Raw genomic sequence first — 22,908 nt, forward strand, 5'->3', positions numbered from 1 at the left:
TCCGTAACCACTCCATCTGATTGTTGCGAGAATTAGCGTTTGGTGGTATCATGCATATGCACGAAAACCAACTGTCGAACCATCACCAATATCAACTGAAACCACAATGTTAAGGCGAATTACTCGTGCGGTCCCCAGGGTAAACGCTCGTCTCTTCTCCAGCACATCTGTGTCACTACAGGCTGACGAGTGGAAAAACCTCAAGGCCCCGAAACACGATTACAAGGGCAAAATCACTGGAATCGGCCAAGAAACCATCATTCGAGAAGCCATTCAGCGACAGCTTCCTGAAGACACCATTTCGCAGCTCGAGCGGCTTGAATCAGCCTACCAACAGTATCGAGAATGCACCCAGAAGTACGATGAGGCTCGACACAAGCAGAGAAAGGTGTCTGATGCGATCAAGGTGGCCACGGACAAGAAGGCGCTCGCACAGGAAGCTTCCGAGGCGAAAAAGCTCATGAAAGCTATGGATCTGAACCAGAGAGAGGCCATCGCAACCCTCAATTCTCTCATGGAGCTGGTCCCCAACGTCATTCACTCCACCGTGCCCCAGGGAGACGACGTGGAGGTGTTGGAGATCCTCAACCCCGACCGACAGTACAAGTCCGACGTAGGACATTACGAAATTGGCCATAGTCTCAATCTGCTCGACACAAAGACGTCGGCCAACACCTCGGGATATGGATGGTACTACTTGCTGGGTCAGGGGGCTCAGCTTGAACAGGCTCTTGTGGCCTATGTTCTGGATAAGGCCCGTGTCAGTGGATGGATGACTGTAGCCCCTCCCACCATCATCCGAAAGTCGGTTGCACATGCATGTGGCTTCAAGCCCCGAGATGTCGGAGGAGAGAAGCAGATTTACGCTATTGAGGACCAGGACCATTGTCTGGCTGGCACTGCTGAAATCCCGCTGGCTGCATGGGCTGCTGACAAGTCTTTCAAGTACACAAGCGACCCCGTTAAGGTGTCTGGAGTCAGTCGGTCGTACCGAGCTGAAGCGGGAGCTCGAGGAGCAGATACCAAGGGTCTGTATCGAGTGCATGAGTTCACCAAGGTAGAGCTGTTTGCATGGACCATTTCTCCTGAATCAGCAGATGCCATTCTCGAAGACATGCTTGCATTCCAAAAGTCTGTGGTTGTGGATCTCGGTCTCAAGGCTCGGGTTCTCAATATGCCAGCTTTCGAGCTCGGTTACCCCGCCGCTAAGAAGTACGATATTGAGGCCTGGCTTCCTGGCCGAGGAGACTGGGGTGAAATCACCTCCACCTCCAACTGTCTCGACTACCAGAGTCGACGTTTGCATACCACTTTCAAGCTGAGAGACGCCAAGAAGGTGTATGCCCAGACTCTCAACGGTACGGCTTTGGCTGTGCCCAGAGTAATTGCTGCCATCTGTGAGAGCAACTACGATCCGGAGACAAAGACCATTGCTGTTCCCGAGGTGCTACAGAAGTACATGGGAGGAGTTACCTCCATCGGAGCCCAGGACAACTGCGACGTCTTTGCCACCACCTAGTCTAATATTATTGTATATATGTATATAGTGAACTGATCCCATCCACCTAGGCGCTGTGTTCGGAGAAATCGGAGTTAGGGGTACTACAAGCACGGAGTTACTGTAGAGGTTTAAGGGAGCAAGGTTTGTCTACTTGAAGAGTATACCAGTGATATTCATCGCTATTAAAGTCCATTGGAGTTCCTGGCGCCCCAAGATCTCCATTTCAGATACTGTACACATCTGATCATGCATGAATACGTCATACTTGTCACACCACGAATCCGAGAGAAGAAAAAAACGCCGCCTTGCATGATACATGCACGAGCGCAGAAAGCTGAACAGAACTAGTCGTAGTTGGAAAACAATATCAGGGCGTACATGTCATACTGGGCGTGGTCCACGGTGACCCCCCCCCCCCCCCCCCCATTAAGGCACTTGCAAACTACAGTATAATAAACTGTAGGAGGGTTGGAACTCTATTTTACAAGTATCGGACAGTACTGCCAAACTTAATCATTATATGCGTGTCGGATATAACATGTTCAAGTGAATTGGTCAACAGTATAAGTGGTGTATTTTCTTAGATGGAGCATAAGCGAGGCGCGATCTAAGATTTGTCACGTTCAAAACACCCGAAGTCGCCGCCAGACACGTCCGAAATTCGCCACTTCATGTTGCTCTCAAAGATAATGGCCGTACCACCGACATATTACCTCAGATTAGTCAGCATGAACACGTAAGTTGATATATCACGTACGAAGAAGCGGAAAAAAACCAGCGTGTAGAGGAGAGTCTCAGGAGCTGGTATGTACCACCACGATGCTATCAAACCGTGTATAACCGTCCTACCTGGTCGGCTCTCCCTGTACAGGTTGGGCTTCCCCCAGGTTAGGTTTTGGTAGTTTACCTTTCTGCCTGCCATAGTGTTAATATAGAGAACCCTCAACATTGTATATTCAACTACAACAAGGCACTGTTATCAACCAGAGACAGACATCAAGTGAGTTAACACCGACGACACCCCGGCTGCTATTGCAAACTACACCACATAGACGGCCCACCGGTGATAACCCTACGACTTCTGATTGATATATTGTGTTCCATTACACGATTTACTGGTTAAAGTGAGTGGCGAAGAAGCAGGAGGTGACACAGAAGGCTCCAGACGAGCGCAGGGACTACAATGACTTTTACTAACATCAGGTTAAATAATGAGGACGCTTACGCCTACACAGGTGGCAAGGTTGGACGTGCAAACAGTAAGTATGAGCGGCTGGATCTGGCGGCAAAATGGAGGTTACCATCCAAAGACATGGGACTAACACAGCAACCCGACCTTCGCCATTTTATCAATGATGTCACCTCGGCGAACGAGAGTGACCTGCCCGAACTGCTCGACAGCTTCCGGCTCAAGGGATGGGAACGGCCCAAGGGCAACCTGTACCTGTGGTACCGAGTGTTGGAACGGTTCGAGAAGATCATGGAATCCATAGTTGGCGACAAGACCGATATCATCAATGTCGACGACGCCCAGGAACGGGTGTTGGTTTCCCTCTTGTCCTTCTCTGCATTTCTGCTCGAGCACTGCTCCAACAGATCACTATACTCGTCCACAAAGTACCTGTCCTCCCTGCTGTCATGTTCATCCCTGCCGGTTCTCAACGCGACACTGTCTGTGTGCATCCAGATATCGCAGCGATACAGCGACACCCGTGGTGGCCGCGCAGCCACCGCAGCTATCGATATCCACAAGATGCTTAAAATCGCTAGTCTCTTTGCTGCCAACATTGCTCCTCTGGCCAACTCGGACAAGATTTCTCTGGTCGACTTTGTCACCGACGACAAAAAGTGGCCCGACCAGCTGCGAGCCGTGAGCATCGAGTACTTTGCATCCAAAGTCCGCGATCGAGAGGGCCAGACGGCACAGTCGACACCCACCAAGTTCAAGGGCGCTGCTTCATCGGCCCTCAGCACCACCAACACAAAGACAGGACTACAGACATTCACCATCAGCAGCAGCGAGATGAAGAAACTCAGCGTGATGGAGGCATATGAGCGAGCCACCACTGTTCTCCCCCAGGAGCTCCATCTCGACGCTCTTATGTACATTCGAGCTGCCAAGTCTTTCAGCACTGGTGCCTCTTCGCGGGTCCCTCTTGTAAGTGCCAAGTGCATGGCTATCACCTTTGCCGTATTTCTGCTGACTGAGAACGTCCTGGCAACCAAGTTTTATGCACCCTACCCCAACCTGGTGCAGCATCTGGTGGACCTGCTCAACCCAGACTACAAGGTGCCCAACGAGCTGCGAAGCAATGCTATCGAGGGCTTGTATGCCATGGCCCGCCAGCGCACCAAACTGCATGAAATTCTCACCTGCCTGAGCGCCAACGTGTCCCATGGACTGCTGATGCACATTATCCGGACGCTCATTTCTGATCTCAAAGAGCGGCGTCTGGACGAAAAGTACGCCAGCGACCTTTGCGGGCTGGTGGTAAACTTGTGTGTGTCTTCTTCGACGGGTCAGATGCTGGTTTCCGCTGGACTGGTGCCTGCCCTGCTGGAGCTCATCGACAACGACTCCGATTATCTGCATATGAAGAATGTGGCTCTGACTCTTCTCGGTCAACTGACTCTGTCTGCCCCCGCTGCCTTCACGGCTCTCATCAATGCCAACGGAGTCGACCTGATTGCTCGGCTTATCAAAAACGAGGTGGACTACGACCTCGACAACCATGGACCGGTTCCTACACACTGCAGAGTGGACTACCAGATCAGCTACTACCGAGCGGGCTGGCTCAAGACGATTCTCAAGTTTGTGTTGCAGGTCATGCCCACTGGCGGAAACGCTGAGCGCCTGAGAAACCTCATTGACTCATCTACTCTGCTGTCATCTCTGGGCGCCATTCTTCAGTCCCCTCAAGTGTTCGGATCCACCATTGTTTCAGTTTCACTCGGACTCATCATCACAGTGCTCCACAATGAGCCCACCAGCTATAGCATCATTTCCGAGGCTGGCCTCATTGACATTTTTTTCGCCTGTGCTGAGGAGATTATGTCTCTGTCTTCCAACGACATTCTCATGGCCGGGCTCAATGCCATCGGTGCCATTTGTCTCAACCCTGATGGTCTGGAGCGAGCCTCTAGCGAGTTTGATTACTCACTGATTTTCAAGGTGCTGGAAGACCCTACCCGATCCGAGGAGCTGACACGACACGATCTTGCCGCCGAGCTGGGAGCCATGGTGGACGAGCTGATTCGTCACAACCCCAAGCTGCTGCCATCTGTCATGGAAGCCGTGGATAAAACCGCTGCTTCGCTAGCTGCTGGGGTGTCGCATGAGAGCACAGACACCAAAAAGACAGACGCCGATGACTCTGAGCGTGCGTTTGTGATTGACAACTTTGGTCGCTTCTTTGACTGTTTGATTGCCAACGAGCGTGCCTGTGACTACTTTGTCAAGGACAATGGTTTCACCCACCTGTTGGACATTATCACCCTTGGAGACATGCCATACGACTATGGTACGTCTGAGGCTGTCAACTCCCTGAACGATGGTCTGAAGCATCTGTCTCAGCGGGACGAGGAAGGTCTTGTGGAGGTCTATGACCGCAAGTTTGGCGGTCTTTTGCACAACACCGACAGCGAGTTTTACAAGTTCTGGAAGAGCGAGCCTGGCTGGGATACGTCCAAGATCCCTACTTGTTCTCCTGAGCTGTTGAACCAACTCACGTCGGTGCATAGTCTGCTGAACTCATACGAAATTGTGTTTGACTGGGCTGCCCAGCTCAAGTTTGTGGAGACCAAGAACCCCGTGGAGATCTTTGAGCTGATCGAGTCGCTGTACGCCAGAGCGTCGTGGGAGATTGTGCGAATCTCCAACTCAGTACCAGAGGACTGGAAGAAGGCTGCTCGTCTTCATTACTTTTCCATTGCCTTTGGACCGTCTCGAAAGCTGGAGGAGGACAAGAAGAAGCAGATTGCCGAGATTGAGGAGAAACTGCCGGCCGACTCCGAGTACTGGGATCTCAAGCAGTACTGGTTTGTGCTTAACGGTATCACCATGGCCACTTTGCGATGCTTGTCCAATGTCGCTAAGTTGATTTCTGCCAAGCGGCTCGTTGATCACACTACCAACAAAAAACTGGCCCTTAATATCGCCGACTGGGTAGCCAAGGGGCTCATCAACAACTTCAACTATCTGGGCATCATTCTACATTCGGACCTGCCTCTCAAGGCTCGGTCTGGTTACTGCGTCTATGTGATTGCTGCGTTGAGAGAGACCATGCTTTCCAGTCTTCGAGGCGGCGCTTCGACTCTGACGAATTCGGCGTCTCTTCGAACATCTGTCTTTGCGCCATTTAGACAGGCTGGAGGTCTGGAGAAGCTGCTGGAGGTGTTGCATTACTTTTGGGGTCACATGGAGGACGGAGATACCCCGGAGGAGGCCGCCGAGGCAAAAAACCTGTCGCGGGACGAATTTGAGAGCCGGGAGTTCAAGAAACCCGCTACTCTGACTGTTAACCGTATCCTCGAGTTTCTACTGTCTCTTGTGACCAAGGAGTGCATTGTCGACTCGTCCTTTACACTGACTTTGAACACTGGTGAAGAGCGACCTTACTTTGACGGTGGCCAGTTTTTGGTGGAGAACAAGTTGGCTGTGCTCACTGGTATCAAACCTCTGCTGTTGGACAAGGAGACTCAACGTCGGGCTGGTGCGCGAGTGTTTGAGTGGCTGTTGCAGTTGGTGTCTCGATTGACCATTCGTCTCGGGGAGCCAGCCTCGTCGGACTTGAATCTTGTCCCAACGGTTCTGTCGCCGCAGTTTTGCACGCCCTCAGACTACAAGGTGGATTTTTTGGTGGAGCAGTTGGAGTTCTCCATTGAGGATGCCAAGAAGAAGCTGATTGATGCGGGCGACAACCTCGGCAAGGTAGTCAAGACTGCTGGAAAGGCTGATATTGCTCTTCCCGAGGTGCCCAAGATTGATGTGTGGGTGCCGCATGCTCCCGATGGCACGCCTCTATTGACTGTGGCTCAGCTCAACACTCTGCGGGCCAACCTCGGCAACTCGTTGCAGGAGCGGTCTCTGGAGTTTCTAGAGAAGCATGCCGACCATGCCAGCGCTGTACAGGAGTTGTTCAGCACCCCCTCGGACGATCTGCTTGAGGTTCTGACTCAGGGTCTGGACAAGGGTATTCCTGGTCGGTACGAGCTTATCGCTCTGAGTATCCAGGACGACCGCAACCGCGAAAAGTTCCTCAAGCGCGGCATGTACACTCTGGAGTGGGCTCAGGCATATATGCAGGCCCACGACCCTGATTTCATGTCGCGGCCCGAGTTTGTGCACTTTTTGGCTGTTTACGAACGATGCTATTTCGTCGCGACCGAGTATCCTCTCGAGGAGGCCAAGCATTTGTATGCTGAGGTGAGCCACAAGTTCACCGATTACAGCGGCATGGTTGTGTCGGAGGAGGCAATTGAGTACGTCTTTTCCAAACTGCTAGCAATTGAGAAGTTCAGCGAGTCCGATACTCTTCTCGCGGTATCCCGTGTCCTGGCTCTGTACACCACCAAGTTCCAGTACTCTGATCGTATCCGAGGCGCGCCTGTCTTGCAGGCGATGCTCAAGGGTATCAGAGAATTTCCGGATGCCGCTCACATGGACTCCATTCAGCAGACGGTCCTTGTTCTGTTGCGCCACTGTACTGAGACGCCCACTTCGATTCAGAACATCATCGCCCACAAGCTAGGCCAGAGCAGTCGTGCCCCCATTGCAAACCTCATGCAGCAGTACTCGTACCTGTATGCTCGAAGCCCTGAGTATTTCATTCTCACGGCCAAGAGAACACTGACTTGCGACGTCAAGCACTTCCCTGAGGTGAAGCCCAAGAAGGTGGAGCCCCTGACGGCCGAGGTGGAGCACTGTGGTATCATGGAGTTGCTGACTACCGAGATTACGTCTCTGGGCAACTCATGGGTTCCTGAGCCATCTGACAATGTCGAGCATCCTGCCGAGCCAAAGGACTACCCTGAGCTTGCTTACCTGACATTCCTTCTCAACTGCATGACAGAGCTTTTGGGTGCTTATGCTGATTCCAAACTGGAGTTTGTGTCTCTTGGCCGAAAGAAGCACGGTCTGTTGTCATACTTCCTCACAAAGCTGCTCTACTTTTCCACAGCTGCCAACGAGCCTGACAACACCATGACCCGAGCCCGCATGTCTGTCTCAGCCTCTGCGACTTCGTGTCTACATGCCCTTGTTTCGTCAACACAAGAGCGCGACTTTGATGCGGACTCCACTGAGAAACGAGACCTGGTGATGGTTCGAAAAGCTCTGTTGGACACAGTCATGCGACTTCTTCGAGAGGCCACTCACCTGGATACTCTGGACAAGCGGTATACTCGATACGCCGTGCTGCTTGACCTGTGTCACAAGCTGTTGAGTGCAAAGACTTTGTCTACTGCCACCAACAGTGCAGCTATCGCGTCTGAGCATGCACAGCAGGACTCGGCAGAGTTCGCATTGGTCATGTACGACAAGCACTTTGCCAAGTCTGTGACAGCCCTGATTGCTGACCTGGATCTCAACTTCCCAGGTGCCAAAAAGGTGGCCAAGACTCTTCTTCGGCCCATCCATCGGCTGTCTCACTTGACTATGGAGAACCCCGATGCTCTTGATCGTGGCGAAGATGACGACGACTCCGAGTCTGAGGATGACGAGTCAGAGGACGACGATTCCGACGACGACACTCCCCCTCAGAACATTTTCCAGAACTCGACGCTGGGCATGTTTGAGGCCGAAGCCAACTCTGGCGACGAGGAGATGGACGAGATTGGCTCTGACCATAGCGAGCTCGATGATGATGACATGGAGGAGCTGGAGGAGCCACTATACCTGGATCAGGAGGAGGACGATTCGGATTTGGACCTGGACGACATGTCTGATGATGATCATGTCTCCGATCACGTTGCCGAAAGTGATATTGACGAGGTTATCGCCATGGAGGAGGGCGAAGACGAGTGGGAGAGTTACAGTGAGGAGGAGCTTGGAGAGGAGGAGCTTGAGGATGAACTGGACTTCTCGGAGGCTGAGCCTGCCGGGGAGCAGGAGGAGGGAGACGCTATTGGCGGTGTTCGGGATCTGATTGCTGCTCTCGGCAATCCCAGTACCCCCCCTCCTCCTCCAGACTACGCCATTGATCTGGATTCCACTGACGAGGAGGAGCTGCAGGAGGCCAACAGTTTGTTTGTGCCTCCTCCTGGTCACTCTGGAGCTGTTGGAGGACACCCTCTACTGGCTGGCCGAGGCGGCAATGGACGAAGTCTGTCCATGTCTTACACTCGGAATGCCATGAATTTGAGTGCCATCAACAACCCCATGGACAATCTGCTAGAGCGGATGGTATCTCGGGCTGTGACTGGTCCCGACGGAGGTTCTTTCACCATTGGTATTGGCAGTTCCAACGGTGTTCAGATTCAGCGCAACGTGGAGGCTCTGCTGACTTCCGTGGGTGGTTACCGACGTCCTCGAAAGGCTGGTTGGGATGCCAAGCTGCTTCGTTTCGAGGCCAGCTCAACTGTCATTCGATGGACCGCCTTTGCTCGGATGTTTGACATTGTCAAGCAGCGAGGCGTGTGCTGGAGAGCCGTGGCACCCATAATGAACGCCATTGGTCCTCCTGTCGAAGCTGAGATTGAGGCTCGAGAGCAAGCTCAACGCGAGGCTATGCAAGGACGACTGGCACAGGAGGCCGTCATTGTAGAGTCTTCAGAAGACGAGGATATGGTCTCTGCTGCTTCCACTGACGACCTCATGGGTGGCCAGGAGGATGTGGAAGAGGATGAGGAGGAGGAGAGAGACGAAGCACTGGACCTGGCGGAGGCGATAATGGGCCATGCTGAGGAGGTGGATGACGAGGACGATGATGTTTCCGTCGGCACCGAGGCTGACCAACTACCCGAGTCCAGTGGTCCCGCTCGAGACCCCGTCTATGTCACAATTTCAGGCCGGCAGGTTGACATTTCCGGTCTAGATATCGACCCCACGTTCCTCGAGGCACTTCCTGAGGACATGCGGGAGGAGGTTGTGTTGCAGCACATCCGGGAGAGCGAGTTGGACGACTCTGTCATCTCTACTCTGCCAGACAACATGCGAGCGGAGCTGCGTCCTGTCACTCTTGGACAGGCCGATTCTCAAGACTTTGCCACGTTCCTGGGAACGCTAGACTCCAACCTTCGTCATACAATTCTCATGGAGCAGGATGAGGCGACCCTCAATGCTCTTCCTGATGAGCTTGTTGCTGAGGCTCGTCGTTTGCGAGTTCGACAGGCTCCTCTTGTCATGGACCAGGCTGATGATGAGGATGATGATGATCCTGGCACTGAGGATGACACAGCCATGATTGACGACGCTGTCACTTCTACGCTCGGTGTAGCTACCACTGCCACCACACCTCATCAACGTCGACACACCAAAAAAGTGGATGTGTTTGCTGCCCGAAACTTTGTGGACAAGAGTGGCATCACTGCTCTGATTCGGCTGCTCTACCTTCCTCAGGGGAGTGCTTCTCGTGATTTCCTTCATGAGCTGCTGCTCAATGTGGTTCGAAACCGGCAAGCTCGTGCCGACGTCATTTCCATCCTTCTGTCTATTCTGCAGGACGGATGTCGAGACCGAGCGTCGCTCGAGCGGTCCTTTGCCAACCTCACTACCACGTCCAACGTGCAGGGCACACCCAAGTCGCCCATCAAGGCCGGCCTCGGTAGTGCTTCCAGCGAGCTCAGTACGGACGTCACGCCAATGACGGTCACTCTGCAAGTGTTGGATGCTCTGTCCTACTTGATCAGAAACAATGCCCACATCCGGCACTACTTCCTGACTGAGCACGAGGTGCCTGTTGGCCACACGCGGGTCAAACGTAAGAAGGCGCTCAAGAGCATGAAGTACCCCGTCAACATTTTGTTTGGTCTTCTCAAGAACCCTGTGGTAACCGAGCGAAGCCATGCCATGGAGGTGCTGTCAATCATGCTACAGGAGGCCACGCGACCTCTGCAGGCCAAGCGACGAGCTAGCATGAACGTTGCAGCAGAGGCAGCTGCCCTTGCCCGTGAAGAGACCCGTGCTGAGGCTGCTTCTTCCTCAGGAGCTGTCTCTGACACTGCCATGGTGATCGATGAGCCTGAGACGGAGGGTGTTACCACGACTGTGCAGGCCAAGAAGTCGCTCAAGGACCTGTCGCCGTACATTCCATCCGGAAACTTGTCTCTTGTGACTCAGATTTTGACTGCCAACGAGTGCTCCTCTTTGACATTTCAGCAGACTCTTTCTTGCATGCAGAACTTGCTGCACATTGATAATGCTGTCAAGGTGTTTTCCAGCCAGCTGTCGTCCCAGGCCATTCGTCTCGGCAAGACTCTGATCACGGATTTGGTGAATCTCAACTCTCTGATTCACACACCCGGCAATACTATCCAGGGTTCTGCTCTGAGCAAGTTCTCGCTGGCGTCTTCTGACCAGGCCAAGCTCCTGAGAGTGCTCACTGCCATTGACATTTTATTTGACAAGCGCGGTGAGACCAAGGTGAACATTTACAACAGTCTCACCTTTGGCCCACTTTGGGGCGCTCTCTCAGACGTGCTGGGCTACGTGGCTGAGCATCCTGACTTGATCCATGTCGCCACTGCTCTTTTGCCGCTCATGGAGGCTCTCATGGTTGTTTGTAAGCACTCGCGAGTGACTGAGCGCTCTGCAGGTGGAGCTGGTGGCAACCACCCTGGCAACTCGCCCACAGATCACAGCACCCACAAGTACTCTGCTCGAAGCTACGACTTCGCGAACGAGCCCATTGAGAACCTCTTCTTCTCTTTCACGGATGAGCACCGCAAGATTCTCAACCTCATGGTCCGAAACAACCCCAAGCTCATGTCTGGTTCGTTTTCCATTCTGGTTAAGAACCCCAAGGTGCTGGAGTTTGACAACAAGCGCAACTACTTCAACCGAAAAATCCACTCGAGCAACCAGAGCGACGGCGCTACGATCAACCTCAATGTGCGAAGAGACCAGGTCTTTTTGGACTCGTACAAGAGCATGTACTTCAAGTCTGCTGCTGAGATTCGGTCTGGCAAGCTCAACATTCACTTCTCCGGAGAAGAAGGTGTTGATGCTGGTGGAGTGACTCGAGAGTGGTACCAGGTGTTGGCCCGGCAAATGTTCAACCCTGACTATGCTCTGTTCACCCCCGTGGCTTCGGATACCACGACTTTCCACCCCAACCGAACGTCGTGGGTCAACCCCGAGCATTTGTCTTTCTTCAAGTTTATTGGTCGAATCATTGGCAAGGCCATCTTCGACCAGAGACTGCTTGACTGCCATTTCTCTCGAGCCGTGTACAAGAAGATTCTCGGCCGAGGCGTGTCTCTCAAGGACATGGAGACACTCGACATTGAGTACCACAAGTCGCTGGTGTGGATGCTGGAGAACGACATCACCGACATCATCACCGAGACCATGTCTATCGAGACAGAGGACTATGGTGAGAAGAAGACCATTGATTTGATGCCCGATGGTCGAAACATTGCCGTGGACGAGTCTAACAAGGCTGAGTTTGTTCAGCGGGTGGTTGAGTACAGACTCATCACCTCAGTGGAGGAGCAGCTGGAGCACTTCCTACAGGGATTCCACGACATTATTCCAAAGGAACTGGTTTCGATTTTCAACGAGCAGGAGCTGGAGTTGTTGATTTGTGGTCTGCCCGAGATTGATGTCGACGACTGGCGAAACAACACCGTGTACACTAACTATTCGGCGTCGTCGCCTCAGATCCAGTGGTTCTGGCGATCCATTCGATCGTTTGACGACGAAGAGCGGGCCAAGCTGCTGCAGTTCGTGACCGGAACCAGTAAGGTGCCTTTGGATGGATTCAAGGAGCTGGAGGGAATGAATGGCCCTACAAAATTCAACATTCATCGAGCCTACGGCAACAACGAGCGGTTGCCTTCTTCGCACACGTGTTTCAACCAGCTGGATCTACCAGAGTACGACAGCTACGAGACTCTGCGGGGCTCCTTGTTGTTGGCCATCACGGAGGGACGGGAAGGATTTGGTTTTGCCTAGAGACATGGTCTTTAATGTTAATTGATATTATGTATAATAATTGTGTGTACAACCATGTGCTATTTTGCATTTTGTGCAGCACGTGCATGGAGTAGCTGATATGATAATACCATGTACGTACTTGCATGGATGGTGCGATATTACAACCGATACACTAGTATTTGAATTGTACTTGATTTGAAGGCGCTACAAGTACTGCCTCTTGTTTCACATGGATTGGTTTATAAATTACAATTAATTCCTTACAAGCTAAAATACACGGGTGTGTTGGCCATCTAGGCACGGTTACACCATTAATAAATCCTTAACCGCTGGTTCCTCGGCTCACAGCATCAATCACTCCTCCGTCCTTGAGACCCAAGCTGGCCAAAGTGGCGGTCTCCAGGTCCTCAATCACTTCGCCCTTGACCGAGTAGACATCGCTTCTACGCGTGTTCCAGCTTTCGGGCAGGTTGAAAATGAGCTGGCTGATAAGAATGTCTCGGGGCACCGAGCCGAAAACGAAGGTTTCCTGGGTTCCATCGGGGTTGGACTTGAGCATGGTTATTCTCACGCAATTCTTCCTCTGGTGTGGGATGACGGGGACGGATCCGAGGCCCTTGTTCTTGAGCGCGGATTTGGGAGTGCTCTTGGACGACGATAGTTTGGGCGACTTGTAATCGGCGCTGAAGTAGTTGGAAGGCACGGCCTTGAGTTTGAGAGGTGTGGCTGACTTACTGTCAGACTTGCTGTCAGTCTTCTTGGGCGTCTTCTTGGGCGAGCTCTTAACTGAGGAGCTCAGGTCCATGGACTGAACCTTCTCCAGAGCCTTTGACTTCTTTGCCAATCCCTTGTAATCTTTGAGCTCTTTCTTGGGCTTCTCCACCTTGGTCGGGGTTGCCTTGACTTTCTTTTTGGCCATGGGCTTGACTTCCTTGACTTCGCTTTCTCTTTCGCTGTTGCTATCGTCATCATCATCATCGTCATCATCGTCATCGCCATCGTCATCGCCGTCTTCGTCGTCGTCGTCGTCGTCGTCATCGTTGGTCTGCTTTGTAACTCCGCTCTCGTCGGTGTTTTGGGTATGACTGTCACTTTCACTGTCCGACGAGAACTTTGAAAGCTCGTGTGACAATTGCTCCGTCTTGACCTTCCTGGCCATGCCGATGATGCTTCGTACCATCTTTGTCTGCGTGCGTTGTGGTTAGGAGCGTGTTCTATCACGCGTCGTGGGGGGAGGAGGAAAGTCAACTAAGTGCCGTTTTCTACAGGCGGGAAAACACGTCAAAACAGACAAGCCAGTGTTTAACAGAACGCAGAAAGTCAAAAAAAAACAAACAACCGCGCAATCCACACAATCAATCACACGACGCGATAACCGGGAAATTTTGTATTTTCCACGCGGATATCCTGCTTACTCAGCACTATTTGGCGGTTCTTGTGTTTCAACAAAATGACGACATATAAAACCCGCCCTCCAGTAAAGAGCGCGCGTTCGGGCTACTTTCCACAACTAGTCTACAGTACATACTGTGTTTGTGGATTATTGTTTTTGGTGTGTTGATAGGACTCACGTAATGGTGGAAGCTTATTCCCACCCCTGGCCTCAGACGGTGCCCATTTCCACATATGGTAGGAAGCATAAGTACGGCCGTGGGGCATCTGGGGATGGAATGGGAAGGCATAGCAGAAAAGATTTTTCCCTCAACAGCTGTCAGACGACCACCGGGACGACCACCGGGACGACCACCGGGATGACCACCGAGCACATCTATCCTTCAAGTAGCTTCATAGAGCTAAGGCACCGAATCTGTCTGAAATTTCCGTCTGGTTGAATGTGTGCGGTGTTTGCGAGTCGCGAGTAGGACAGGATCCAGTGGCCAAGTAATTTTTTTGCTCCAGTAAGTACAAGTATTCGTATTGTACTGTAATGTAGTCGATAAGAAAGAGATTATTCTCGTCTGTGTTTATAAGTACTGGTTGGAGTGTGTTTCGGAGAGCAACCGTGATGTGGTTCCAGGTCTGACATCCGTGTCGCACTGTCAGATGTTGCTGTTGAGGGGTTCCCACACCTCCATATACCACGGTCGCGATGTACGCCAAGTATATGTAAGTAACAATGTTGAGGACACTGATAAGTCCAAGAGGCTAGACAAAAAACCAAAAGGATCTTTTTGCCTGGTTTAATGGGCCAGATTGATGGTTGTGTCCCCTCCCTGCTGCTCCAAGTCGATTGCGGTGAACGCGAACTTCTTCTGGTGGGTCCCAGTTCGACAGAATTGTGGTGGGAGTCACGAAAAGACCAGCGCGGGTTGAGAAGCTCCTCTAAACTGAACTGGTTTTGTTGACAAGGAAAGGCATATGAGAGAGGAGACGTTCAATAGCTTCAAGTAGAGCTGGTAAAACCTACGCCCAAACACGAAGACATCTGTTAAACACATACTCGATATTGAGAATATGAGCAAAACGTGTATACGATACTTGACTTGTACCAAGTAGTCCAAATATGACAATACTCATTTTTTTTTTTTTTGGTCTTTATCCCATTTTTCAGGGTGTTATCGCTTCTGCCAGTTTGGTGTCATGATGAATACTGACTGATTCTAAGCTCAGTGTTAAGTAAGACTTGGATAGCGAGACAAAATTCAAGGTGTAAACAACAACTCAAGACATTATGAAGAGTCAATGCACACAGAGAATGAGTTTCTTTTTTTTATTTTCTATTTTATTCAAGACCCTATCAGTCATCAGAATAACGATTGTGGACATCAGATTTTTTCTCGTGATAAATCTTGCCTTCGTGGCCAAGTGGTAAGGCGCAGCACTAGTAATGCTGAGATCATCAGTTCAAATCTGGTCGAAGGCACTTCTTTTTTATTTTTCAACTGACTTATCATTTCTAATACTCGATTCCTGTTGTTTCCTTGTTGTCACTGGTACATTCAAATCATCTTTTAGATCGATATTGCGTAGTTCGCACTAAGGCCTTGCTTGACCTACAGTGCCTGCTCACAGCGACAGTGACCGTTAGCTCGAGTGCACACAGAGCCGTGGTCTAGCGTATCCAAACCTTCATTTTCTATATAAGTTAACACAGAACATTGTCAATGATTCTAGTCTTTGCTCCGTCCTTGTTGGGGACTCTGACTGCAGCAGAAATGAGACAGCCGTCGTCCTTGTTGACGGCCTCGTCTAGCGGGTAGTCTATGAGGGTCTTTTTGTCGCTGACGCTGACGTACTCCACGTCAATGGAGAACTCCGAGGCCGCAATGGTGTCGAGCACCTTCTTTCGAATGTCTCCGTAGGTGACGTTGGGGGTATCCCTGAACATGTGCTGAGCTGAAGTCAGAGCCTCGTAGAGCACTTTGCTCTTGTCCTTGGATTCTTCCGTCAGGTACACGTTTCGTGAGCTCATAGCCAATCCATTGGCCTCTCTCGTGGTAGGCACAATGGTAATGGCTGTGGGAATGTGCAGATCAGCCACCAGACGAGACACCACCACACACTGCTGGGCGTCCTTCTGGCCGAAATATGCCCGGTCCGGCTGGATAATGTTGAGCAGCTTGGTGACCACGGTGGCGACACCTCGGAAGAAATGGGGTCGAATGGATCCTTCCAGCTGGTGGCTCAGGCCCTTGACCTCAATGAAGGCTCCCACCTGCTCCTTGACATCCAGAGGGATACCAGAAGGGTACATTTCGTTGACGGAGGGCGCGAAAACGGCGAATTCGTTTGTGTAATGCACCTCTTCGTCAGTCTGGATGGAGTTCCGCAGCTCCGTCAGCTTGGCCACGTCGGAATCAACAGTTCGAGGGTACTGGCCGAAATCCTCATGGGGTGCAAACTGCGAAGGGTTGACAAAGATGGAGACAATGGTGTGGTCGTTTTCGGCAATTGATGCCTTGACCAGGTCCAAATGGCCCCGGTGAAGAGCTCCCATGGTGGGAACAAAGCCAATCGATTGGCCCAGAAGGGTCTTCTCACGTCTCCATGCTCGCACCTGGTCGATGGTGTTGAAGACTCGCACACACGTGTCGCTTTCCGTGAAGAGCGTTCTGTGGGCGGCCACGGGTTGCGCCGCTCTGGCTAGCCGAATCACCGGTCGCAACATGTTTTCTGCTTGTGTGTGTGGTTTTTCAAATTTATTTGAGGGATCGGCTCAATCGGGTCGATCTGACTTTTTCCTCCATCCGAGGAACCTTAAGTCTACTCGTAGTTTAACATGGGGTTTAACTGCGGACCAAAGAAGGGAAAATAATTTGTAATAAAGGAAATAAAATAAACAAAATACAAAAAATATTGTCAATATACTGCTGACACTACTAGAAAAATATCCAAGCATTTTTTCCCCGCTATAAACGACCAATACCCCTTCAATCGCCCTCCTAAACTTGCTCTAAACACCACCTCCAATAGCCGTTCGGACGGCTGTGTGTGTATTACTAATGTCATATATATATATATACTGTATATACATATACACCCACATCACCACCACCACCAGGTAAAGCTTTTGTGTGCAATAAATAAAATCCATGACATATATAAACCTCAGACATTCCCCTTGTTCGGTCGTTATCAGGTCTCGTTGTGCGCATGATTACGCAAACAGGACACAGACAACCTCGCTGATCACCATACGCATGTACCTGTCCTGGTACAGGGTCAGCACGAAATAGGACGTTTCCCACGTCCGCAATGCAGCAAGAGCCATTATAATCAGACCCACCATGCATTGGCCAGCTCGTGGCTATAGAGATAGAGCAGCTTCGCATGGTCCTCTTTGGTGGTGCAATCCATGCACTTTTAGGGACATTCCCGGGTCTGCGTGTGACAAGAGTCCTTGTCCGACTAATGCGACATGGTCCTCCACGTACTCAATCTCTATGAGTTCTCCTTCTTCATTCTCTTGGTCGTCTTGATCGTCTTCTTCGTCACTACTGCTGCTGCTGCTGCTGTCGTCGTCACTACTATCGTAATTGGCCGTCTGCCAGCCGCTCTCCTGGAACGTTTCTGGGATCACTGTTTGTGCAAAATGGATCCGGGACTTTGGTTTTCGGCTCTGCAGCTCGTCTGCCAGCAGGTCGACGAGATTTGCGTGTGCCAGCAGCTTTCGGAGATCCGGAGCGTCGACATTGGACTCCCGGATGAGCTTGAACCGGGCCTGCTGTGATAGGAAGTAGATTTCCACGGTTTCTGCCTGCGCCACGGGTCGAAGGAGGTTCATAGTGGCATGCAATTGTTAGTCGCTCGCCCGGGCGAAATGAAGATTACTTATATACGCTTCTTAGCCAAACCCCCTTTCATCTCCAAGCTTTGGACTCTACCGTCAGCTGCACAGGTCCGAGATGGGTCTGCATCGGAGCTGCTACATAAAACTCCGACCGAGGTACAAGTAGCGCTGAAAACCGGTGTAGAAAAAATCCCAGAGCTCCACAAGAAGAGTTAATACATGGTCGACGACATCCGAACCAATATGGACCACGACTGATGCCTCGGAACTCCTTGGCTACCAGATATGCCCTGCTACGCCCCCGTCACAAGACAGTCTCAGCTACAGTTTTAAGCCTAAAAGATGCTCTATAGGGGTACACCGTACAGTTGGCCGATCGGAGTTGCAAGACCGCCAAAGGTCCGTTGGGACGCACGGCTGAGAGGAGGAAAAACCATCACAAGCCTCAAATGTCGCTAAAGGGCTGCCCGTCCGGATTTCTTGGGGAATTTGCGTCTTCGGACTTGTTGGAAGTCAATTTTGAAATTCGCGGAATTGGAGGAAAATCTGTAAACAAAGTAAAAAGATGAAAAAGGAAAGATGAAATCGATTACAGAAACATACCAGTATTCTATGGAAGAGAAATGGTGATGCCTTTTCGCCTTCCAGCCTTACTAATACTTGCATGTCCTTGCTCAAAATTTGCTGCACTTGGAAACAATGGTGCACTGTTGAGATACGGCCCCGAAAGCACTATCCAACACTGAAAGATGGCAAAAAGAACAAAAGAACAAAAGAACAATCAGAAACGCTCTATCTGCAGAAATAAGAGGCAGAAAATACGTTTGGGCCATAAAACTCCCGTTTTCCCCAGGAATATTTCGCCTTTTTACACCTTCTATAGCTTCTACCACCCTCGAACCCAACATCCGCCTGGCTAGCTCAATCGGTAGAGCGTGAGACTCTTATTCAAAGCAATCTCAAGGCTGTGGGTTCAAGCCCCACGTCGGGCTACGTTTTTTTGCCAGATCTTCTGCTTCAGTTCCTACCAGTATTTTGTAAGCTTACTAAGCACAATGGCAATGTTCTGTTGGTCAATCAGTGTTATCTGAACCTAAAGTACAAGTATGTATGTACAGTACTTGCCGGCTTATTCGTCTTTTTGTTTTCTCTTTTTTTTGAGGATTGTATTATACAAGAAAGTATGAGCACGGTTACAGGAAGAGTAATGTACAGTTTGTTGAATGTTTTTGGGGAGTTCTGATGGAGTTTCAACCTCATATATTGCAATTCTAACCCACTGCTCACTCCTTCTCCCGTCATTGAATTCCAATTTCAATACATCCAACATACTTGTATGTACTGTATGTACTGTACTTTTTTTTTTTTCCATAATCTCAAACGCATTATTTAATCACATGTGGAACGCAAAACAGGAAAATCGAAATAAAACACTGTCGTCTCCGCTCCCTCCTTGTTCACTCTCGTGACCCCGCTCTCGCGAGTCCCTATTCACGTGACCACATCCATCGTTGCTTGCTTTTTATCCCCCGCCCCCTCTTACCCCCTCTTCTCGTTTAAAATATTTTGCTGTTACCCTCGACAAAATAAAGAGAGGACATTGCATTGCTATTCGCGGAAGAAGAAGACGTGGATCTGGTATATTAGTGGAGATATGGAGATTTGGAGAAAAGATCCAGAATAGCCAAGGGACCAAGATCAGAATCATGTGACGATTTGTGCTACCCAGCCCAATTATTCAGCTTCGAACGTTGCTACTTGTAGTATCTCTACGTCACCAGATCAGAGTTTAGTGTCTCCAACGGGTGTGACGGCGCTAGTGTATGTACATACTGTAGTCAGAAAGACGACAGAGATGAGGATTTTGAAGAGGATCGTCGAAAAAAAGGGACTTTTAACAGCGACGTTTCAGTATATTCTGATCATGTGACCAAATATTAATAACTTCCTAGTCTTCTAGCCTTCTAGCCTTCTAGCTCACCGACCTCGGAACGCGGCTTATCTCTCTCTCCACGTGTTTTGGCAAACTTTCTTTGCCCCGTGTTCTGCAGCGTGCTGCAACCTTGGGTGTATTACCGAAGCACATGTTTGTGGAGAAGCTGACATCTCCAAAGTGGCCGAGCAGTTCATAATCTGGCCCATTTCAACACAAAAGCCCACAGCAATGCGACTGGTGCAGAGGTTCAACAACTGTTCCGGAGGGCTAAGCCCATCCAGAGTGGTGGTGTTAGCCAGTGCTACTGTTACTACTTGCCCTACGGGATCCACCGTTCTAGCAAGACGTGTTTCACTACCGACAAGAAGCTATGCTAACCGTCACACCTTTTCGACAAGGTCCATTCTGAGCCAGGACAAGATCACAACGTCCAGTTCGGCTGCCAAGACCGCCAATGAGATACTCAGCTCGCTACAGCCTCCTCCAGTTCGCCCCCACTGGTTTTTCGCCACAGACGTGTCTCTTCGAGAGCCCGACTTTCTGCTTGGAGACGAGGCTCTGGAGGATAAGCTGACAGGAAAGAAGGAGGAGCTAAAACGACCTAAGAAGTTCATGCCTTTCTCCGACCAGGACAATGCTCTTTTGGAGAAGCGATACCAGGAAGTGCAGAACAAGGTCACCAGCGACGCGATTGTGCCTGTGCGAGAGGATTACCTGTTTGAAGTGAATATCAACACAATGGAGCTTTCGCCAGTTTATTGGGAGGGTCCCATCTTCGAAGTTCGGCGTTCTGAATGGCTTCTAAAGGACGGATCAAATGCCATTCCTTGTTCCAAGCAGCTCAACGACCAGCTGGAAAATGGCTACAACAGCAAAAAGCCATGGATGGAAATGAAGGAGAAAAGCATCAGTATTAAGAACAGCATGGAGGAGGTCTCAGCAGGAACCAGTACTAATTGGGTGCTCAAGGGCGAACGGTATCAGGGCAAGCTCTGTGTCTATTCTACAGACTGTTACACTGCGTGGATCATGAGCAACGATGTCTACGGTATGCTGACAGCCGCCTTTTTGCAGAAAATTGCTTCCGGTAACATTCTGGGTGCGTCCAAGCTGATCCGAGGCTATGATCATGTCAAGAAGAAGGAGGACAGCGACGAGAAGAAAAACAACAACAAAAACAACGTCAAGAAGAAGAACAAGGACATTGGCAAGTTTGATGACAAACCAGATACACGAAAGGAGCCTCTCACGCCGGATATACACCACTTTTCCTCCGCACAATCCAAGTTGAGTAATCGATATGGGTCTCAGGCGTCCGAACAACAACAGATGGAGCAGGATTACGAAGACAACAAGGAGAATGCGGGTAGTCACGCATCCAAGGACGAAGACAAGGCTCCTCAATACGACCATCTCGTTCTGTGTGTTCATGGAATCGGTCAAAAACTGGGCCGCCGAATCAAGTCTGTCAACTTTGTTCATGATGTCAACGTGCTCAGAAAGACCATGAAAAGCGTGTTCAACGAAGGCAAGCAATTTCAGAAATATCGAGATGTGAAAATCGATCCCGAAAAGGAGAAGGAGGAGAGGGAATGGACACACCCCAAGGTCCAGGTTCTGCCTGTTCTCTGGAGATCGCAAGTGACGTTCAGCTTGACCAAGGCAGACATTCTACAGCATCAGGGAGACCCCAATTCACAGGTCTGTCTGCAGGACATTACTGTTGATGGTATCTCCAGTGTCAGAAACATCGCTGGGGACGTCATTCTCGACGTACTTCTGTACTACCAACCCTTTTACCGAAGACAGATCAACCAGGCCGTCATCACTGAGTGCAACCGAATCGTTGAACTGTTCCGAAAGCATAACCCCAAATTCCGAGGCAAGGTCAGTCTTATTGGTCATTCTTTGGGCTCTGTAATCTCGTTTGATGTTCTATCTAACGATCTTGCGTGTCCTGGATTAGAGAACAAGAGCACCGATGGCTTGGAATTCCCTGTTCAAAACTATTTCATGATGGGCTCTCCCCTTGGACTTTTCAAGATTCTGGAGGGAAGCAGCATTCGACACTTTGACGCCGAGAACCACAAGAACAATCTGATTGCAGACGAAACCAAGTTCCAGCCGACTTCGAACTACCTATCTCCCAACGTTAAGTACCTGTACAACATCTTCCACCCCTCAGACCCTATCAGTTATCGAATCGAGCCTCTGGTTGACAAGCTTGCTGCCTTTTTGCGTCCTGCCAGTGTTCCTTTCACCAAGTCTGGTTTCTCCACTGAGTCCATTTCCAACCTCGGTCGTCAGGTCGCTGAAGGGGCTCAGCAGATGTGGAACACCATCTACACGAGTGGAGAGAGCATCACCCAGAAGCTGCTCAATGCCGCAAGCTTCCTGGAGCAACAGAAAGAAGAGGAACGAAAAGAGGGAGCAGGAGAGGAGAAGGTACAGCCCAGCCACGAGGGTGCCGAGTTCCCCTCGACAAGTAGTATCTCCAAACGGAAGCTGACTCCCGAGGAGAGACAACGAGTGATCACCAAGCTGGGGGCATTGTCAGCCACTGGACGAATTGACTATGCTCTTCAGGAGAGTGTGCTGGATCTGGGATTCATTTCTGCCATTGCATCTCACATCAGTTACCTGGAAGATGAAGATGTGGCAGCATTTGTGCTGCAGAGACTGCTGGAAGAGCAGAAGGATTTGGAAAATAAGAGGAAAGCCGAAAGCTAGACAACCCAACAAACATTCATTAGAACTACAGCTTGTAGGGATACATTAATTATATCCATTTATGTCACGGCAGAGCCAGTAGCAGAATACACCGCGTACAGTTCCAGCCAATTATTTAACAAGGTTGGTCAATTTTCGCAGGTAGAGAATTTCCAGTCTCCCACAAGAAAAGTCAGTGAAATCTGGTATAGATATGAATGGAATCCCCTACAATTCAACAAGACTGGCGGTATGTTTCATAATGTCTGATTTCCCAATTCCTTGTTTTTTTTGATCGAATTTCGCAAGATCTAACAGCACTGCAGTTTCCCCCACAATCAACTCTAAGCCTACAGTGTACAGTATGTTTATATGTACAGTACAGTAATACTGAACGCAGAACTCAACTTTTCACTCATCAAAATGAAGGAAACAGG

General features: G+C 50.4%; 7 protein-coding genes and 2 non-coding genes across 9 annotated transcripts; 5 read left to right on the forward strand and 4 right to left on the reverse strand.

Moving 5' to 3' along the window:
• Window positions 1-106: 106 nt before the first annotated feature.
• On the forward strand, window positions 107-1,519 carry YALI1_B07957g (uncharacterized protein; the record flags this gene model as incomplete). Its single annotated transcript, XM_500550.3, has 1 exon — window positions 107-1,519. One exon carries the CDS (start codon window positions 107-109, stop codon window positions 1,517-1,519), a length of 1,413 nt encoding a protein of 470 aa, XP_500550.2.
• A 1,165-nt stretch (window positions 1,520-2,684) lies between these two features.
• Window positions 2,685-12,614, forward strand: YALI1_B07983g (uncharacterized protein; the record flags this gene model as incomplete). Its single annotated transcript, XM_068282001.1, has 1 exon — window positions 2,685-12,614. One exon carries the CDS (start codon window positions 2,685-2,687, stop codon window positions 12,612-12,614), a length of 9,930 nt encoding a protein of 3,309 aa, XP_068138102.1.
• A 304-nt stretch (window positions 12,615-12,918) lies between these two features.
• Window positions 12,919-13,776, reverse strand: YALI1_B08094g (uncharacterized protein; the record flags this gene model as incomplete). The annotated part of the gene is made up of 1 exon (XM_500552.3): window positions 12,919-13,776. One exon carries the CDS (start codon window positions 13,774-13,776, stop codon window positions 12,919-12,921), a length of 858 nt encoding a protein of 285 aa, XP_500552.1.
• A 605-nt stretch (window positions 13,777-14,381) lies between these two features.
• Window positions 14,382-14,671, reverse strand: YALI1_B08102g (uncharacterized protein; the record flags this gene model as incomplete). Its single annotated transcript, XM_068282002.1, has 2 exons — window positions 14,382-14,615; window positions 14,666-14,671. 2 exons carry the CDS (start codon window positions 14,669-14,671, stop codon window positions 14,382-14,384), a joined length of 240 nt encoding a protein of 79 aa, XP_068138103.1.
• A 716-nt stretch (window positions 14,672-15,387) lies between these two features.
• YALI1_B08110r lies at window positions 15,388-15,459 on the forward strand. The gene has a single exon. It is a non-coding gene; the product is annotated as a tRNA-Thr (tRNA).
• Window positions 15,460-15,681: 222 nt separating this feature from the next.
• YALI1_B08123g (uncharacterized protein) lies at window positions 15,682-16,704 on the reverse strand (the record flags this gene model as incomplete). Its single annotated transcript, XM_500553.2, has 1 exon — window positions 15,682-16,704. One exon carries the CDS (start codon window positions 16,702-16,704, stop codon window positions 15,682-15,684), a length of 1,023 nt encoding a protein of 340 aa, XP_500553.2.
• A 639-nt stretch (window positions 16,705-17,343) lies between these two features.
• On the reverse strand, window positions 17,344-17,820 carry YALI1_B08134g (uncharacterized protein; the record flags this gene model as incomplete). Its single annotated transcript, XM_500554.1, has 1 exon — window positions 17,344-17,820. One exon carries the CDS (start codon window positions 17,818-17,820, stop codon window positions 17,344-17,346), a length of 477 nt encoding a protein of 158 aa, XP_500554.1.
• A 916-nt stretch (window positions 17,821-18,736) lies between these two features.
• YALI1_B08143r lies at window positions 18,737-18,818 on the forward strand. The gene has a single exon. It is a non-coding gene; the product is annotated as a tRNA-Lys (tRNA).
• Window positions 18,819-19,990: 1,172 nt separating this feature from the next.
• YALI1_B08156g (uncharacterized protein) lies at window positions 19,991-22,492 on the forward strand (the record flags this gene model as incomplete). The annotated part of the gene is made up of 1 exon (XM_500555.2): window positions 19,991-22,492. One exon carries the CDS (start codon window positions 19,991-19,993, stop codon window positions 22,490-22,492), a length of 2,502 nt encoding a protein of 833 aa, XP_500555.2.
• Between the last annotated feature and the right edge of the window lie 416 nt (window positions 22,493-22,908).

Source organism: Yarrowia lipolytica, chromosome 1B (assembly GCF_001761485.1).
Source record: "Yarrowia lipolytica chromosome 1B, complete sequence".
Classification (NCBI taxonomy): Eukaryota; Fungi; Ascomycota; class Dipodascomycetes; order Dipodascales; genus Yarrowia; species Yarrowia lipolytica.